This window comes from Eleutherodactylus coqui, chromosome 2 (genome assembly GCF_035609145.1).
Source record: "Eleutherodactylus coqui strain aEleCoq1 chromosome 2, aEleCoq1.hap1, whole genome shotgun sequence".
NCBI lineage: Eukaryota > Metazoa > Chordata > Amphibia > Anura > Eleutherodactylidae > Eleutherodactylus > Eleutherodactylus coqui.
The window spans coordinates 211,837,306-211,858,096 of record NC_089838.1 but is presented as its reverse complement, the minus strand read 5'-3'; the positions used below and the strand labels follow the sequence as shown (position 1 = coordinate 211,858,096).

The 20,791-nt window shown below is 42.1% G+C and overlaps 1 protein-coding gene across 1 annotated transcript in view; it reads left to right on the top strand.

The window, feature by feature from the left end:
* TRIP4 (thyroid hormone receptor interactor 4) overlaps window positions 1–5,509 on the top strand; it is a 29,946-nt gene extending 24,437 nt beyond the window's left edge. The window contains exons 12-13 of the mRNA XM_066592430.1: window positions 1,939–2,041; window positions 5,298–5,509. Coding sequence (XP_066448527.1) covers window positions 1,939–2,041; window positions 5,298–5,401 — 207 coding nt within the window. The 3' untranslated portion in view covers window positions 5,402–5,509. The remainder of the gene's footprint in view (window positions 1–1,938; window positions 2,042–5,297) is intronic.
* Window positions 5,510–20,791: the final 15,282 nt, after the last annotated feature.

The following is a 20,791-nucleotide window of genomic DNA, read 5'->3' as shown; positions in this document are numbered from 1 at the left end:
TTAGCTCTCAGCGGGGAGGCTGCAGGAGATTGCTTTCCTCTCCCTCCCCCACCCCTCACCATTGATATAACACAGAAGCCGTTCAGTTCAGAACGACCGCTACGTACACTGAACGATGAGCGATCAGCTCATCTTCCATCGTTTTTATGCTGCACAAACGATGAGCTGATCGCTCAGCGTTCAGTGTAAATACGGCCATTCAGTACTGAACAGCCGCTGTGTTATGTCAATGGAGAGGAGTGAGAGAGTGAGGGGAGAAAAATCTCCTGCAGCCGCCCTGCCCCTCTGCTGGCCGCTCTGTGAGCAAGCCAGCGATACTAGCTCCCGTGCAGGAGCAAGAGAGCGAGGACACAGAGGGATGAGCGTCGGGCATCGTTTGCCCGACATTCATCCCGTGTAAACCCAGATTTAGGCTACCTGCACATGGGGCGGGGCGGACCCCCGCATGCAGGATTCCCACAGCGGAGTTCGACCTGGTGCCCGGCCAGTGACCCCCAGCTCACCTATCCAGCATCTTCTCCTCTGCAGCGAATGTGCCAGCCAGAGCATCGCCCGTCACATGTGCAGTTGAGAGGATACCGCGCTGTCGCTATGGCAATGATGTGGCTCCTGCAGCCATTCTGCAGTGAATGCAGCAGAATGGCCGCAGGATAGACTGCTTCCATTGACGTCAATGGAAGCCGACACAAAATTGCAGCATGATGCGATTTCTCCCCCGCGAGCAGAAAATCGCAATCGATTTCTGCTTGTGGGCAGGAAATCCCATTTTCTCGTAGTATGCTATGGGCTGGATTTGCTGCAAAATCCGGATACAGAATCCCGTTTTGGATTTCTCAGTGCATATCCGGCCGTAAGCTCATTCTAGCTCTGAGTATATAAGAACAAGATCACACTAGAGCCCTTAGGCTGGGTTCACACTGGGCGTATTCCCAGCGGAAATCCCGCGGTTTGGCCGCAGCAAAAACCGTGAGATTTCCGCCGGGAGAACTGCCGCGGGGCTTTGAAGCGGCCCGGCCGCTCGCTTTTCCGCTGCGGTTGGCGCTCCCATAGAGGAGAGTGTGGCCGCGGCGGAAAGAAAAAATAAATAGACATGCTGCATATTCTGGAACCGCGGCTGCGGCAGCCGCGGTTCCTGCCTGACTTACAGCAGCGGCTTGGCCGTCCCGTGTGGACGAGATTTCTGAGAAATTCAGTCCACATGGCTGGCTAATCCCGAGATTAGCAGGCGCGGGCAGATTTGCCGCGGTGAAATTCTGCGCGGAATTTCCGCGGCAAAACCGCCCTGTGTGAACCCAGCCTTAAAGGTTTTTTCAGGACTACAATATTGATAACTTATCCTGAAAATAGGTCATCAGTAGTTTAGAGGTGGGGATCTGCTACTCTGAATCACTCAGTCAGCTGATTGTAGTGAAAGCATTGCTCAGGAGAGGGCTGCTGTCACTTCAGTTCATTACCGCACATGATAGTATAGTAGCTGTGCCTGGAATTGCAGCTCAGTCCCAGTGCTTGAATGGAACAGAGCTGCGCTTAGCCTATATTATTTATATATAAGTGGCGGACCCCCACTGATCAACTATTGATGACCTATCCTAATAAGTCATTAATATTGTAATGCCAAAATGTACGAAATATCTCCATGACAGAAAAAGGGTTAAAGGGAATGAATCAACAGAAAATTACACATTATTACTGGCTTTCATTATAAAAATAAGTTGTTTTAGTGCCGCTGATGTGTTTGTGTATATTTTTTTTATTTCATCACTTGTTAAAAATTCCTGAAATATTCCAATTTTCACACTGAACCACTAATACATAGCAGGGGTATATTTGACTCTGGCTTCTGGACATTTCACTGCAGCGCACTTTGGATTAAGACCGGCACTTTAAGTAAATTTCCCGGGGTTTTTGCTTTTTCAATAGTGCTTCTTCTTTCCACAGTATCCAGCTCTCAGCCAGGAATCTGCTTCTCCATTCGTTTTTGTATGTGAAAACCCCCAAGAGCTGCTCTTAAAATTCCCAATTAAAGGACAACACAAGATCTGTAAGTGCCTATATGTAAATATTTCATTGATATTTTGATACGTTCTGGGGAAACCTTTTTAGGCTCTACATTAGGCATAATATTGTGCTTGTTGCGCTCTGTGGGTGCGTTACCTGACTTTATAGATGGGGCCTCCCTCTTCACTATTGTTTGTTAAAAAATAAATCCTTGTGTATTTTTGGTGGAAATGGTGAAATTAAAACATGAAATACTTACCCTTGTATCCTTTTACTGGGTCTTTTCACAGCAGAAGTGGAAACATGATAAACACTGGCTGCAGCGTGATGTTGCATCTATGTAAAGTCCGATGCATTCACATCTAATAGGAGTCACCAATAATGATGCAATCATGGACACAATAGTTTTTTTTATTTTTTCAACCTGATTGACAGAGATCCTCAGTATTGACTGAAAAACTGTCCAATTAAGAAGAACTATTCAAGTGGTTGAGGCTGAACCACAAACATGCTATGTAGTCTTAAATACACACTATCCCTAACAAAAGAAATAAAGTATAAAAAATAGCCCTATATCTAAAAAAAAAAAGATGCAGCAAAAATAACTTTGCAGCCCAAGAATATAAAAAATAGGGCCAGAAAACCACCACATGTGTAAGATCGCCAAAAAGGTTGTGATCCTTTTAAGATTGAAACACTCTGGTCCTTAAGGGGTTAATGAGTACCCTCGGGCTGTGCCTACCTTTCTTAAGCTATTTCTGTCAGTTGCTTGACCTACTAATTAAAATTTTGCTAGTAAGGCCCTGATCGCCAGTAGTGGATTGACATTACCTATTCTAACTCCATGAGTGGACTGCAAGTTGTTAGGGCTCACTCACACAGTACACAGCAGATGCTCGTGTACATGCATATTTGCTACGTATGTTAGATGGCTATAGCCCATATTAAAATCAGGTGAGAGAAAAAACAAAGGCATTCACTAAAAAAAGCCAAAAATGCAATACCCGATATGCTGCAAAGCAGGCACAATAGCCGCAGAGCAGGCACAGGTGCCATCGCCATACACCCCAATAAAATCCAGTTAGCCAGACTATGATATAGAGAAGCTACTTGTTCAGTGCAGACTATTATGCAGTCACCCACTTAACCCAGCTCAGATTGGGGAGGAGTGACTGCAAACAGACATAATCTGCACATGTGAACGATACCAAAGAGGCCAGCCAAAGATGGATGCGTCCCACCATACAGGATAGCAACTTTCACTGATATAGCAGTGGGTTACCCTGTATCTCCAAAGTGGGCCACACTGGCTGACATCTTGGGCTCCCCAAAAATCTCTAGCAAACTGCATGCAAAAAATACTGATACACACTAATAAATGCGGGTATTAGTTCTGCATTTTGACCAAGACGCATAATCAGTGCCGCCCATTTTGGAGGGCAATCTGGGCTGGGTTGAGTGGGTGACTGCACATTAGTCTGCATTGAACAAGTAACTCCTCCATATCATAGTCTGGCTTACTGGATTTTATTAGTGTTTACAGCGATTGCGCCGGCGCTACTGCGTTTGTGCCTGTGGCGTCTGTGCCTGCTTTGCAGCTTATCAGGTATTGCATTTTTGGCTTTTTTCAGTGAATGCCCACAGCCCATATTGGTGCATATTACGCACCAAAATAGGACATGCTCCATTATTTTCACACCCATGGGGGTAAAAAATGCAGGTATAAATGGCCAAATAGAAATCAATGGTCTTTAGCACAGTGTATTACATGAGTGACATATGCCCGTGTGAGTCAGCCCTTAAACTGTAAGACAATCTCACTATGTCTCTTCATGAACCAATACTCGCACCATGAAATGTTGTCTAACTGTTGCAGCTCATTTGAGGAGTCCTTTATAAAGAATCCAGTGAGGTCTATTTCAAACTGAAGTTCTTTTAAATGTACAACCATCAGCAGCTGAAAAGATGCTGTTCAGACAGAGCTAAACAGAGAATGACTCAATAAAGCGAAATTAAAACGGTCAAAGGACAGGAAGAAAGCAAAAAGTGATGACCGCAGAACAGAAATATGACCGCAATTAAATTTCCAAGTTGTGGGACATAACCAGAGTTGTCAACTGTCCAGAAATTCCTGGACAGTTCGTAATAATTAGGCACTTTTTCCAGTGTCCGTAGAAAGTGTCCCCCTTTTTTTAAAAAAAAATTTTTGAAAAGGGCTGGTGGTACTTGAATAGATTGTGACTATAATTGTCATTTTTCCAGCTCACAGTAAATGCTGGTAATGAATTCATATCAGTATCTGACCTATAAACATGCATTACTTATACTCCTCAGAGTCCTGAAACACTGACCAATGATACCAGGTTCTCAGAAACCTTTCTTGTGTACCTAATGCAAATCTTTTATCATTCATTATGGTTTTCCAATGTGTCTGTAAAAATGTTGGCTGTCCTTGATTTTCAATAAGTTGTCCAGAAAAAAGAAAAATTCGGGTTGGCAGCATTTAACATAACACTGCTGGCAAGGCATGGGAATTTTATGCCCATTCATACAGCCCAGAAAATGTAATGGGGCATTATGGCAGTGCCCAAAATGTCATAATTTCACAGCATGCTTATCTCACATGGATCCCATGCTGAAAAGCCACGAACAAGCTCTATTGAACTCTAATGCAGATAATCCACAATAGAAATCTAGTGTTGGCTGTAGACTTCTGCTGCCGTTTTATCCAGAATAAAATGCAGATTCACCTAATGCAAATCTTTTTTTTTTTTTTTTATAAATTCTTTATTTATCACCGATTATTTAAGCAGACACAATCGAATCATTACTTTCACTAATCAGCAAAATATAGACTTCAGTAATAAATCATTATCAGTAAATTAGGTATCTTTTCTCTACTATCCGTAAATACATAACATTCCGCAGATTGCGATAGCCAAAGCTCACCAATAATCTACAGTCAATCTGCATTTATAACAATGCAACCCTGTAGAAATCCTTAAAACTCTTCTGTTCAACAAAACCCGGATCCGGACAAGTGAGTACAGGGTCTCTGGGGGCGCCGGGTCTGATTCCGCTGCGAGATTTCACAGTTGGATTCTGACCCGGCTGTGGGCATGAGGCCTTAATTATATTGTTATAAATGGTAACTAGTAGTTACACATTGTACATTTGCAGTATAAGAAGTGGCCTTTTTTGTGCTGTTTTATTTGGTATGTTCTGGTAATGTATATTATGTAATTATATAAAATATAATTGTATGTTTATTGATCCAATTTTTTTTTTGTTATCTCAAGGGAGACTGGATTCTAAAATTCACCAAGGTGCAAAGAAAGGATTAATGGCCAGGAAAGAGAGACCAGGACAAGCTGCAGACAATGGTGCAGGATCCTGCAGATGAAGACTTCAGTGATGTTTTCCAGAATGTCATTTCTGAATGTTTGCTCCAAACTATTGATTTTTTTTGAACACCTTTCAAAAATGCAGCAATAAATAACTATTTATTTTAGTTTGTACACTTGGTAAACTAAGCAAAGATAACTTATTGTAAGTGGTGACATGGGCAGGATACTCTTGCTTTACAACATAGGATTCTGGGCATTTACTCTATGTACAAAATTTAAAAGGCCTCTGTCAGCACTTTTGAGCGTCATAAACTGTATTATTGTGATAGTTCAGGGATGTATGTTTTTATACTCATCCGGTCCCCCTTTCCTGTGCTATGTGCCTGCGAACTGGCGTGCGCACGCAGCTTGAGTCTTTAGATGAATAGGAAAGTGTGTGCAGCGAAATCCATATAGGAGGTGCGCTCACACGGCCTCCTGGAAAGAGTCAAGCTCTATGCGTGTGATAATTTTGCTGGGACATAGGGCAAGAACTGGGTACTGGGTGAGTAGAAAACATACCTCCCCTGGTCTCCCCATTCCTTCACTTTGAGGCTGGATTCACACGGGTGTATGCGTTTTTACGTTTGCCCGCCAGCTATGTAAACACGTGTGAACGGACACACAAATCTAATGCTTGTTCGCCAGTTCAGACAGCACAGGCCCGATGCATATATGTCGAGGCTGCAATGCCATTGCGTGGGGGGAGACAGTTTAGCTCTGCTGAGCTGTTCTCATCCATTCCCTACCCCTCTCTACAAGGGGAGGAGGTAGAACAGGGCGTGAGCTAGTGTGCTAAGCTCTCGCCCCCTCTCTGCACCTTGTCGCAGCCAGCAATGAAGGAAGGGTGGGGGGCTTAGCTTCTCCTCATTCTGCCCCCTCCCATTGCAAACAGCCAGCAAGGGGCGGAGAGGAGGAGGGAAGGGGTTGGGAGTTTAGCAGTCATGCTGCTAAGCTCCCTCTATTCTCCGGCAGCTGTCATAGGCTCCAATGGGAGTCTATGCAGCCACCGCCAGCGTAAAAGTGCCCAGCCGAAATGCACTATCTTGGCCGGCTGGGCGCTTTTTACACTGCGGAAATACGCCCATGTGCACTGATACATTGTAAACCAATGCATCAGAGGGGCAGCGTATATCGGCCGGGCGTGAAAACCCAGCCAATATACACCTGTGTGAATCTAGTTTATGCTACTCAATGGTGGTGAGAGACGCTTTTTTAATCCTTTTTTTTTGGATATAAAGGGTTATCTATTTCATACAATACATTTTGAGACAAGTTAAATAGTTTATATTCCACAGCAGTGTACCCTTATTGGCTAATGCCAAGACTGCACACAAGTTGGCCAGGCATTATAATATCTATAGTTACCTAAACATTGACTGAATTAAAATAGACATGACACAACATTGTTATATTGACATAATTCTGGGTGAGTTCTTCAGAGGATTGTGGAGAGTAGACACAACACAAACCAGAGTGTAAAGTCAGATTTACCCTAGGGTTTTGTTCACATTCCTCCTCCCTTGCTTGTTCCAAAAAAAAAATAAAATATACCAACTAATAGATATTTATCTCAATTAATTAGTATAAGGGAAAAATTGGGCATTTTTTTTTTTTTAGCTACCACTCAGGTTATTGCTTTTGTTTTCGAAAAGCCTCTGAGAATTGAGAGCAGGAATCTGAGTCGTTGCTCTTGGCAACTGCTTTTGTAGTACTTTTTAAAAGTCTTCGATGTTGCCTTGCTAAATAACAAATAAACTCTTTTGGTGGTTTATTGGTCATAATTGCATTTGATCCATTAAGTTTCGCTGAGTAAGCTAGTGAGCAATGGGCTTTCATAGAATAACTCTATAAATATTTTGCATATCCATGTTAAAATGACACGTGTCAGACTTCCAAAATTTGGCTTTGTCATTAAGGGGTTAATATGGCAATTACCTCTGAGCCACGTGCCCCACTGTCTACAGAGCACAGACGTACCAACAACTCCTTTACTATAACAGGGCTGGATAACTGGATATTCATCCTTTTGCAAACAGGATTTGCTCCCTGCCTTTCATTTGGCAGTCTGGTACGTCAGCCTAGTGCACTTTGGCTTCAAAAGAAGGATGTACAGGGAGACAGTATAGAAACATGTATCCATAAGCAATAAAATTACTGCAAACCATCACATCATGGTTAAAAAACACTGCAGCAGTCCAAATAAAAAAACAAAAATGGTTAGTAGTGCAAAATAAGATTTTGTCTGGGATTTAAACCAAAAGGTACACAAATAAAAGGGTGCAGTCAGACAAGCTGTAGTTAATATGCAGTGGCCAAATCCCTGCGCCTGAATGAGGTGGATATTGCTGTGTGTTTGAACCTTGGCATTGTAAAGGGTGAAATCCACAGCATATTTCAAATGCACTGCATTTTGTGCAGAATTTTCTCCACCAAGTGGGCAAGCACAATATATAAATTTTATTTTAATCTCTACCATATAGCTTCTACTTTAGATGCTGTGGTACACAATTAGCTGCTAATAATACTAAGGAAACTCCACCATACCCTATGCAAGGATGACCGTCTGAAAACCATACGCCCGGACCCTCCCCTCCTATGTTACAGGCAACCTCCAAATTTGAGGAATTTGATGAAGACACACACAAAGGAACTTATCCCTGCAATGTAAGGAGCTACACAACCTCATGACATGTACTGACCACAGACAAAATACAAATCCCCCAACACACAACAGGACTATGAGATCCCTGGAACGTTCACATGTTCCACGGCCAATATTGTACAGTTAATTCTGTGCAGCAAATGTCCTATTAGAGGGCTGAATGGAGAATCAGGACCTAAACTTTTAGCAAGGATGAGATCTCACTGCCACACAAAGAAAGAAAGAAAGACCAAAATACCTGTGGCTAAGCATTTTTTTTTTCTTCCGGAGACATAACATAGAATATATGAATGCTACTATATTAAAAAAAACAAGTACAAATGTCAAAGGCATAGAAGAATTTGACACACTCAACACAGGCCTAAACATTTCAAACCATTTTATGGTACAGTGGAGTATATGAGAAATCTGGAGTAGAGATAACGCACTAGAGATGAGCGAGCATGCTCGTCCAAGCTTGATGCTCGTTTGAGTATTAGCATACTCGATGGTGCTCGTTACTCGAGCGAGCACCACGCCGTGTTCGACCCCCTGCCTGCATTACCACTTCCTGCTGTGACATGCCAGCGTGTGCATATCGACAGCAGTATGTGGCTGGCTGAGAGAGAGGGAAAAAAAAGAAAAGAAGAGCTGGGCAACCTGTGGGTCCATTGCAAAAATGCTCAAGTCCCCCATTGACATCAATGGGGTTCGTTACTCGAATAGAGCTCTCGAATATTATGAAAAGCTTGACTCAAATAACGAGTACCCGAGCATTTTTGTGCTTGCTCATCTCTAAGTAACACCAATTTAGAGACCATAAAACTTTCACATCCTTATCAGTGGACTAATTTATGCCTCTTTTAGACAAACCGATTCTCATTTGAGCAGTAATGTCACCACTAACTCATTTGCACTTGCTCAGTCTGTTAACACAGGCAGATAATCGCTGAGAATTGTTCACTTCTCATTCATTGTTTCACGTTCCTACGTGAAACACTGAGCGCGGAGTGTTTGAAACACAACAAGAAGCGAACAAGCCCATAATGATTTTTAGTCCTGGTGAAGCTGGATTATGGACGAAAAGGAAACTGAAAAACTATTCCATATACAGTAAATGACCTGCTTAAACACCTGCCCTTTTAACAATTGGAGCTTCCTTCTGGAAATTAGACACGCGATCCCCCAGAGTACAGCATAAGATCAAGTGAGCAATCTTTTGATGGATCAGTTACAGTGCAATTCCACATTAGACTAAGAAAAGTCTTTCCTATTCACAACTGGCTGAGTGATCGTACTCTGCACATGAGGACGATGTATATCGGCTCGGCGTGAAAACCGAGCCGATATACGTTCGTGGGAATGCAGCCTTAGGGCTAGAAATTACGACAATGCAAGGGGAGCTAAAATCTCTCCCAGAGCATGGCAAAAAGAGTGTCCCTGTGACGGCAGTAATAGAAATGAACAGAACTCAAACTGCAAGAACATGAGAAAAGTCCATGAAACTATAGTGGTACATATGAGATTCTTCAGGCTAGCATTGCTGATAATTCGGATTGCGCAGGATAAGGGCAAGGGACCTCCTGGTGAGCGGATGTAAGGGTGCATTTACACACAAAGATAATCGCTCAAAAGACTGCTTTTAAGTGATCATTTTGCATAAACTACTAATTGCTACTAATGACAATTAGTAGCTTATTAATGCGTGTGAGCTGCTGGGAGCTATATTCAGAGAACAGTGGGGGGGCTGTTCTCTGAATACATTCCCTTTGTTCTGCTGGGGAGCTGACAGCTGGGACCATGTTATCAGCGCTCCCTGTGGAGAAAACAGCATGAAGTCCCTGCTATCAGCTCTTCTGCCGAACAATGGATTTTATGTCGAACCTAAAAGCATTGTTCGGCAGTAAAGTGAAAGATGGGCATATTTACACACAACGATTATCGCTCAAAAGATGGCTTTTGAGCGATTTGTGAGCGATAATTGTTGTGTGTATAAGGGCCTTAAAGGGGTTGTCCCGCGCCGAAACGGGTTTTTTTTTTTATTCAATAGGCCCCCCGTTCGGCGCGAGACAAACCCAAGGGATGGGTTAAAAAAAAAAAAGGTTTAGTACTTACCCAAATCCCTGCGCTGCGGCGACTTCTTACTTACCTTACCAAGATGGCCGCCGGGATCTTCACCCACGATGCACCGCGGGTCTTCTCCCATAGTGCACCGTGGGCTCTTTGCGGTCCATTGCCGATTCCAGCCTCCTGATTGGCTGGAATCGGCACACGTGACGGGGCGGAGCTACGAGGACCAGCTCTCCGGCACGAGCGGCCCCATTCACCAGGGAGAAGACCGGACTGCGCAAGCGCGTCTAATCGGGCGATTAGACGCTGAAATTAGACGGCACCATGGCGACGGGGACCCTAGCAACGGAGCAGGTAAGTGAATAACTTCTGTATGGCTCATAATTAATGCACGATGTACATTACAAAGTGCATTAATATGGCCATACAGAAGTGTATAACCCCACTTGCTATCGCGGGACAACCCCTTTAAGTCTTCTCTTATAGATAATATCTTCCTGGAGAGATCAACCATAATCTGCAGCTAACGACTTTCAAACATTACTGCTGGGTTATTTCTGACTTTGGAGAGGATCTGTTCCTTAACAGTATAAAAATAAACCCTGCAAATGACATTGTGTGGTCTATTAGGTTCAGGGCCTGGAGAGCAGAGGGCTCTATGGGCTCTTTCCATTGCTATTACGTTCAAGGATGGAGTTCCCAAAATCAATTTGAAAATTCTAATTAAAGCAGATACAAGTGCTGGGGTAGCTACGGACTCCGGCAGTCCTCAGATGCATAGATTGTTCCCTCTACTATGTTTTTTTTTAGGTGATCCAGATAAGATTGGAGAGCTATGATTAGAACTGCATGGAGTTCTACTGTCTTTCTGAGGGAAATGGTAGCTGCCTATTTTTTATTTAAAGGGGTTGTCTCGCGCCGAAACGTTTTTTGTTTTTTTTTCCATAGGCCCCCCCGTTCGGCGCAGGACAACCCCAAAGGATGTGTTAAAAAAAAAAAAGTTATTACTTACCCGAATCCCCGCTCTGCGACGTCTTCCTTCTTCCTTCTTCTTCCTTCAACAAGATGGCCGCCGGGATCTTCACCCACGATGCACCGCGGGTCTTCTCCCATGGTGCACCGTGGGCTCTGTGTGGTCCATTGCCGATTCCAGCCTCCTGATTGGCTGGAATCGGCACATGTGACGGGGCGGAGCTATGAGGACCAGCTCTCCGGCACGAGCGGCCCTCGTAACCAGGAAGAAGACCGTACAGCGCAAGCGCGTCTAAAAAAGCAAGAAGACATCAGAATTAGACGGATCCATGGCGACGAGGACGCTAGCAACGGAGCAGGTAAGTGAATAACTTCTGTATGACTCATATTTAATGCACGATGTACATTACAAAGTGCATTAATATGGCCATACAGAAGTGTATAACCCCACTTGCTGCCGCGCGACAACCCCTCTAAGAACCCGCTTTTTTTGGTTAAGGTCGTTACATCAGATTTTAGTTTAGCACATTTTTGTTTGAATTCATATATTATATGTTGTGCAAAGACTGCCATAACATCTCTAGTTGGAACAGAGCGCAGGGGTTGTATATTTGCAGCTGAAATAGGTCTAGAGATAGCATCCTAAAGAGGGGGAGAAGAAGATGGAGCAGTAGCCATGAATATTGTCTACCAGGGAAGTTTGCACCCAATCTGAAAATTATTTCACAGAAGCAGGTAAGTCTATAGAAATTTCAGTTATGCCCTTCACAGTTATAGACTAAAATAATAATTTTTATTAAGATCCTTTTTTAAAAAGACATATATGGGCTATACGGACTCACATAACATAAACACAAAGGGATGTCACACTATCCCTTCCACACAACAACTAATATTTTTGGTCGGAAGGTCCTGATGATAGTAAATAACAAGGACACTTCGTGGTGTGATCAAGATTGACCAATTATGATGAAACCTACGAAAGGTAGTAATAAACTCATAAGATTGTCCCCGGATAATTCATTATAGTCTGGGAGATATATATGAGTTTATTGGTTCCGCTCAATTTCGGGCTCAATTCGGGCTCAACGCGTTTCCCCACAGTTTTTGTGGTTCATCAGGAGCAGAGCCTATATCGGGCTAACTACTTATGTTGTTATACACAGTTTTGTGTTGCGTGATAGATAGACTTTATGCGATTAACAACCTCTGATACTCAATAGATTTCCATACAATGTGGGATCCCTTCGACACTGTATGTTATCTATCAGATAGACCACTAGAGATGGAGGAGAGAAGAAAACGTTTTCCTCCTCTATAGAAGTTACACTTGCATTAGTCCTTCTTAGTATGGTACACTTAAAGACTATAAGCACTAACACCAATTGCTAAAACGATGATAACAGTCACCTATCAAATGGCAGAAGGTGCTGCATGTAGCAATTATGTATATTGCTTATAGTTGATCCAAAAATTAATTCGGATTGTGACTTATTATTTTCAGTCACTGAGAGCACTACAGACGCCTATATAGGCGGATTTGTTTCCTAAAGAGGAGACGTCTGTAATAGATGTCAAACTACCATAATCCACTATGTTACATGTGAAACAAATAGCAACATAGATAAAGATCAGCCTATTTAATAAAGCTGTCTTTGGCCAATTCAGATGTAATTAAGTTGTTTTTCTTTCTAAAGGTGCATAGTGCACCATTTATGTGGCTCAAAAGGCTAGCAGCTATGTTGCATGCAAGATCAGCAGCAGCATAGATAGAGATCAGCCAATTTGATAAAGCTGTCTTTTAGCCAATTTCAAAGTAGTCAGATTGTTTTTTTGCTCAAAGTGCAAAGTGCACCATAAATTCTAATGTCTATCTATTAGATCCAAGTATATATCAGGGTTGAAAGAGATAAAAAAGTAAATCAAATGATAAAGCAAATAATAAGGAGATGCAGCGTCTGTGGCTCTGATGGTGGTCTATCTGATAGATAACATACAGTGTCGAAGGGATCCCACATTGTATGGAAATCTATTGAGTATCAGAGGTTGTTAATCGCATAAAGTCTATCTATCACGCAACACAAAACTGTGTATAACAACATAAGTAGTTAGCCCGATATAGGCTCTGCTCCTGATGAACCACAAAAACTGTGGGGAAACGCGTTGAGCCCGAATTGAGCCCGAAATTGAGCGGAACCAATAAACTCATATATATCTCCCAGACTATAATGAATTATCCGGGGACAATCTTATGAGTTTATTACTACCTTTCGTAGGTTTCATCATAATTGGTCAATCTTGATCACACCACGAAGTGTCCTTGTTATTTACTATCATCAGGACCTTCCGACCAAAAATATTAGTTGTTGTGTGGAAGGGATAGTGTGACATCCCTTTGTGTTTATGTTATGTGAGTCCGTATAGCCCATATATGTCTTTTTAAAAAAGGATCTTAATAAAAATTATTATTTTAGTCTATAACTGTGAAGGGCAATCTGAAAATTAGACTTTTTTTTAGACCACTATGTGCGTGCTCTCCCATAGAAGTCCATAGGGGTGCATGTGCATGGCAGTCTAAAAAGAGTCAGATTTTCAGACCACTAATGAACTTCACAGTGGAAGTGGGAGATTATAAAAATGATATTCCCGGATCCCTTTTACCTCCTCAAATAGCACCATAACTTAGTGAGTTGTGACCAATACGACTTACCTTTTGTTTATGAGGATAGGCACTGAGCTCAACACCTACAAATAATAGTCATTAGAAAAGGTTACGTTAGATAGTGAAGCAATAACTATCAAGGAATGGCAAATATGGCAGCTTATATTTCAAGCAATATTCTAGGATACTCAGGAGCTATCTCACAATAAATTAAAGTAATTTCTAATAACATTTATGTATGAACAAATCCAAAACTGCAAAATATGCTTTTTCTGGTGCGGCAGTACTATTTGTGTTTCCAAAAGTGGATTTGCAAGCATGTAACCTCTCTCATGTCTCGCGGTTCATTTTGCTGCACTGAGTAAAGTGAGGCAATTTGACTGCAAGAAGCGTTTTACATTAGAATTGTTTGCTGTATTTTTACTAGAACTGGTATATGACATTGTGACTTCAATCAGGAGTCACTTATAGAGTTATCCATCAACAAGGTGGAAGTTTAGTCAGCAGCATGAGGCAGAGCATGTCAATGTACTAGTACAATAGAGGCAGATTTTATAGAGCTGAGGAACAAATAGCCATTGCTAGCAGACTATCTGAGACCGTCCTTCACGTCTTGGCAGTCTGTGACACCATATGCCAGAGACATCTGCTCACAGACGCAGACACAACTAAACCTCTTAGAGGGACTTGCCTGTGACAACATGTTTAGTGGAGCACACATCAATGCTTGGTACAGTGATCAGCAGCAGATACTGTACCTGCTTTTTTGCTAGTTTTGTACATCTATTTGTAAGATACAGTTTGATGTCTCTTATTACGATATTAGCAGGCAACGATTTGTAATCCACAGAAAAAAATGGAATACATTTACCCTTCTACAAACTTATGCCCCGTTTAAACGGAATGATTATATTTCGGAAAATTGTTCCAATGAATGAAACTGAACAATTATCATTCAGTTTAAACGGGGGGGAACAACTGAACAACTAGCAAGAATCGTGAGGTTCTTGCTTATAGATTGTCGAAGTTGGTGTCCCAGATGGTTCTATTGGCGATAAATCTGGTGACCCGGCAGGCCACAGAAGTGTGACAATGTTGTCGAGGTATTCGTATGACATCCTTGACGTTTGCAGCCAAGATTTATACTGCTGCAAAATGCCTCTTGTAAACCCTGCCATAAGAGCCAACACATGTGTCTGTAGGATGTCCTGAACATGTAGCCGAGTTGTCATTGTTCCTCGCACCACTACTAGGGGTGATGCCCACCAAGACCAACACAGCAGCGGTGGGGGCAGTGTGCTGCTCCACAGCATAGGTAGGATTGAGGTGCTCACCCCTAGGTCTCCATACACAAACACGACCATCGACAATCTGGATTTATCGCTGTAGGCAAGCCTTCCACTCCATAGAAGCCACGACACCACTGCAAATGGAGGCAATGATGGGTGGGTGTCAAAGTCAGTACATGTAATGGGTGCCTTGAGACCAAATGTCCTTCAACCAAGCACCTGAAATGGTTTCAACAGACACAGGGGTGTAACAATGGTGCCACCTGTCTCTGGAGGGCAGACAACGAAACAGTGGAAGCTGCTCATGCTTGTCGGTCAGATGATCTCTCTGTCGATGGCGCCCTGAGGCCGGTTTCCTTATATGTGTTCCTCATGTATCCACTGGTCCCAACACCTTCCAACAGTCTGGCCAGAACGGCCCAGGTGGTAGGCAATTTGTCTATACAACCATCCAGCGTCTCGCATTCCAATAATGCGCCCCTCTCAATCTCGTTTAACTGGATGAAATCTCTTTGATTGCATCATAGAGACATCTCTAGTAGTCAACAAGCTCTACACAAGCGGAAAAAGAGGTCCAATACACACCACACGCGTAGTCTCTGAGAGCCTTTATATAGGCCAAGGGTGGAAACACTTTTAAGGCCTCAGGTGGCAAGATCGTTCATCGAATCACACCACAACTCTATTCATTTGCATATCTGTCTGATGATTTCAGCAAAACAATAACTCCTTCTAGGTGCTTAATTTTTTAGGACACTCATGGAAATCTATGGACCCATCTATCCATTCATATATATTTATGACCTCATCCAATTTCATACAAAGACATACAGAGGTCGCTCTTCTCACAGATTTATATGACATGTTCCATTACATACTTTACTGCAGAGGAATCCACCACTAGAAATGTTGCTTCTAGGAGGGAAAGTGGCCTAAGGCTGCATCCACATGGGCTCCAAAATTTCGCTACAAAGCATCATTCGTGAAAGAACCCATTGGAAGCCTTGGTCTCACATGGTGGCGGTGATTTTGTAGCTAGATTTTGTAGCCTGTGTGGATACAGCCTTAATTAAGGCCCATTTAAAAGCAACGATTATTCGCTCAAATTTCGTTTAAGCAATCAAAAGTGAGCAAAGGTTTAACTTTTAAAGACGACCGTTTAAACTTAACTTTTGTCATTGGAAAATGGATGAGTCGGACGAGAATTTCAGTTATTCTTTTCTCGTCATGTGGCGTTTACATTTAACGATAATTGAACGATACTTTGTGTAAAATGTACGCCCCACCAAACGATGAACCACTCCCGTCAAATCGCTAAACAACTGAACGAATTTCATTTAAACCAAACGATAAGCGAACTACCAAACGATGGATTTTAAGCGGACTGAAAGACGACAATCAACAAATAACTAAAAGTGCATGATGGGCGCGCATTTACACTTAACGATTATCGCTCACTTTCCACACATTTAATGAATTTTGAGCGATAATCTTTGCGTCTAAATGGGCCTTCAGGCTTATACATGCCAATGAATGTTCTGCACTTACAATTTAGGGTTTATTTACACAAATTCCCCATGAAGTTACATGTTTTTGCAGTAATTGTAGTTTTTGAAAATAAATAGTTTGAAGAAAATTACCCTAAAAGTATTTCTATGGCAAACCCCGAAAAGGGAAAAATGATGCAAAAAATTCCATAAAACTGCCAGTGTGTAATATCTGTCTGCTGTGATAATCTGCTACAGCAGTCAAAATGCATGTTAATACTTTATCATGGTGCCTGTGTGATGCAGAAAAATAAAACAAGTAAATTGACACATAAGTATCAAACATCACAGTAGTGATATAATGAGAAGTACAGGGAATTTGTGTATGAGATATTCATTAAAACCAGGGCAGACTAACAGAGTTTTTTTTGCATATTTAGCACTCTGTTATCTTTTGTTATCCTTCGTGTGATCAATAAACCCCATCTTGTAGTTGTCTGTGTTCATGCCCTGAGCTGCACAAAGCTGGCGATGTACCATATGCCAGTGGTTGCCCAGTAATAGAATCAGCTACAGATTCAATCCGCATGTCTTAAAAATAATTTGAAATGGAAACAGAATATTAAAGTAGACTGGAATTAGAATCACCTAATTAAGTTAAATGTTTTTTTTAATTTTTTTTAATTCCCCACTCTGAATTGCGTATGGACAGCATATCATACGCAGCCTATACAAATGTATAGGGCCCATGTTGCGTGATATGCAGAAAAATAAAGCATGCTGCAATCTAGTTGTCGTGCGTATCGACACACAGTGTCTACATGCACATGTACATGGATCTGTGAAAGTACATTGATTTTCGTTGTCTTCATTTATTCACTGCTTATTGTGTAATATGCGGTGAAAATGCGGTCGTGGACATGAGCTCTTACATGTCCACCTAGAGGGGGTAATTGGCTTAAGAAATTGACTTCCCGTGAGGCATTTTGGATTCTACAACTTTTCACATTTTCCTTTGGGTTTTAAGGCTCGTTCACAAGACCGTGTGCGTAAAACGCTGCGTGGGTCACTCACTGTTTTACTGGTCTATGTGAAGGCCGATAAGCTGGCAGAGAGCGGTGTACTGCTGCGTATGGCAGCAGGTGCACTGTGCATGACCGCATATCTCACACTTGTGTGGCAGTGTGGCTGTCTGTTTTTATTCCCCGCTATGCGGGGTTGCATATTTATCGTCGCCTATACACAATGTATTGCATATGGAAAGCGTTGCATATGCTGCCCATAGAAAAGAATAGGGCTCACACAGCATGGTATGCCGAGAAGTGGAGCATGGTGCGATCTTTTTCTCATGTGTATCTACACTCAGTGTCTATACGCTAACGTGAATGGATCAATGAAAGTCCATGTACTTTCATTGACTCCATTCACCGCGTCACAAAGCTGTGCTTGAAGTACATAATACGTACCGAAATCACGGTCGTGTAAATGAGCCCTTAATATAAGAACAGATCTTATGTTTATTTATTCATTAATTTTCTTTATTCATAGTTTTTCATTTACATATCTTTGTACGTGGCAATGATGTTTTCTACTGGAAGGAGTTATTTAGGAGGGAGGAAGTCTGTCATCATTCATTTACAGTGCGTCCAGAAAGTCTTCAGACCCTATCCCTTGTTTTGCATTTTATTATGGTATGGCCTTCTGTAAATGTAAAAAAATCCAGTTTTTCCCCATCATTCTACACTCAATACTCCATAATGACAAATTGAAAACAGAATTTTATAAATCTTTGCAAATTTTTAAAAAACGACAAACATTTTGCATTGACCTAAGTATTCAGACCCTTTGATATGAAGGTTGAAATTCAGCTCTGGGGACTTCCCATTTCTCTTGATCGTCTTTGAGATGCTTCTACACCTTGACCAAAGTCCACCTGTGGTGAATTCAGATGATTGGGCACTATTTTAAAATACACACCCCTGTTTATATAAGGTGTCACTGCTCACAATGCAGGTCAGAGCCAAAGCCAAGCCATGAGCAGGAAAGAACTGTCTGGCGACCTCAGAGACAGGATTGTGTGAAGGCACAAATTTGGAGAAGACTACGAAAAAAATTCTGATGCACTAAGAGTACCCAAGAGCACAGTGGCCTCCATAATTCTTAAGTTCAAGAAGTATGCAACAACTGAGACTCCTCCCCCGATTACTAAGTTTGGTGGGTCTGCCAACTCTAGGAAAAGGGCCTTGGTAAGAGAAGTGACCCAGACCCAATGGTCACTTTGGCTGAGCGCCAAAGATCCTGTGTGCAGATGGGAAAAACTTGTAGAAAGTCAACCATCAGGGCAGCAGTCCAACAATCTGGGTTTTAAAGCAGAGTAGCCAAAAAGAAGACTCAATCAAGTAAAAGACACAAGAAAATCCACCCAGAGGTTTACAAAAGGGCCTTTCAGACTGTGAGAAATGTGATTCTCTGGTCTAATGAAACCAAGATTTATTTTTTTTGGATTCAATGCTAAGCGTTATATTTAGAGGAAACCAAGCACCTGCTTAATACCATCCCTACAGTGAAGCTTGGTGGTGGCAGCATCATGCTGTGGGGGTGTTTTTCAGCAGCTGGGATAGGAAGACCGGTCAGGGTTGATGGAAAGATGAGCAGAACAAATATTAATGAAAACCTGATTAAAAGTGCAAAGGTTTACCTTCCAACAAGACATTTACCCTAAGCAAATATGGAAAAAAAACACTACAAAAGACACAGTATTTGTAGGGATTTTCACAGTTTACTACTAACCTTCAGTGAACACCCCACATCACTGTCAAAAATGCAATTAAGTAAAGCTTTTGCAAAAAAGATTTTGTAAAACCAACATCAAGAAGTTGTCTACTTTGAGCAATATCTTTTTATTGCAAGGGACCCATCTAGGACCCCTGCTTAGCCCAAGAACAAAAAGTACAGAAGCGCTCCTGTCCATCATCTGTGTAGGAAACTGCAATACAGCTCCAATCAAGGTAATAGGACTGTGCTGCAATTCCCTACACAGCAGAGTGATTGGCAGGATTATTGTTGTGCAGGAAAAAAAAGCACAAAGTAGTCACTGGCGATACAGCCTTAGGCTTTATTCCCACGAGCGCATATACGGCCCGTTTTCACACTCAGGTGCATGTACGGTACTCATGTGAAGCTTTGGTTTCCAATGCAGCCGTTCACACAGGCGAATATATGGCGGGTAAATACCTCGGCAGCGTGAAAAATAGAACATATATGCGGCCATTTCGTGGAGCAGCAATGGATAAACCAATACACCTAACAGACAAACAGACCCAGGAGGAAAGGAAGATGAAAAGAGAAATATAGGGGAGTGGAAGGGAGAAAAGAGAAGAAAAAAAGGGGGGGAAAGGGGAAACAGAAATAATGCTAGACACAGGAGTGTAACCAATCTACAAAGGAAACTGACTCCTTATACGTAAGCCAAACATTGTAACACCTATCATTAGTGGCAGAATTTTCCACTATAAGCTACTCCATATCAGGCAGTTCCTCAAATGTTTTCAGCTACTCTCTGCCTGAATAGGGACTGGGTGACTTCCAGCACCGGGGGAAAAATACGTAGCAAACCTTTTTTTTCAGGTGTAAGATCTTTCCCGGAATCATGGACAACACAGCTACTTCTAGTGTCCAACAGGAAGAGGAACGGCACAACTTGTATAACCTATTAATGGGCAGTAAAAAGGGTTATATTTTGGAACGCGGCCACCAAACATGGGCCATACGGCCTTCTTCCTGGACACACTCCGTACAAATGGAGTGGAGAGCCAAAAGAGTATGGTGCCAAAAAAAAGAGTATTTTGAAGATTTTTCCTGAATGTTGCAGAATAAGGAAGACTTATGCACGAAAGCAAAGGCTCTTGACCAGTCTTCAATGGAAAACAATCGCCGCAATTCCCTATCCCATGTTTTTACATATGGCAGAAAAGAGATAGATTCCTCCGGACCCAGGAGAAGTCCATAAAGAAGAGATACTAGATGAGAGGGGTAGGAAGAGGATATATACAAGGATTCAAAGGAAGTAAGATCCCTAGAAAGGACGTCTGAGTGGTCTATCGCTAAACGGCTATGCTACGCTTACTCCTAGACGCATCTATGTCACAGTAATAGGACCTTTGGTATTTTTACTCTGACAATCTGTCCAAGCTAACAACTACTGACCGACAGTAGGCATATTGGGCAGCACATATTACCTCCATTTATACAGGCACATTATCTGCTCAATCGTTTGTCGTCTT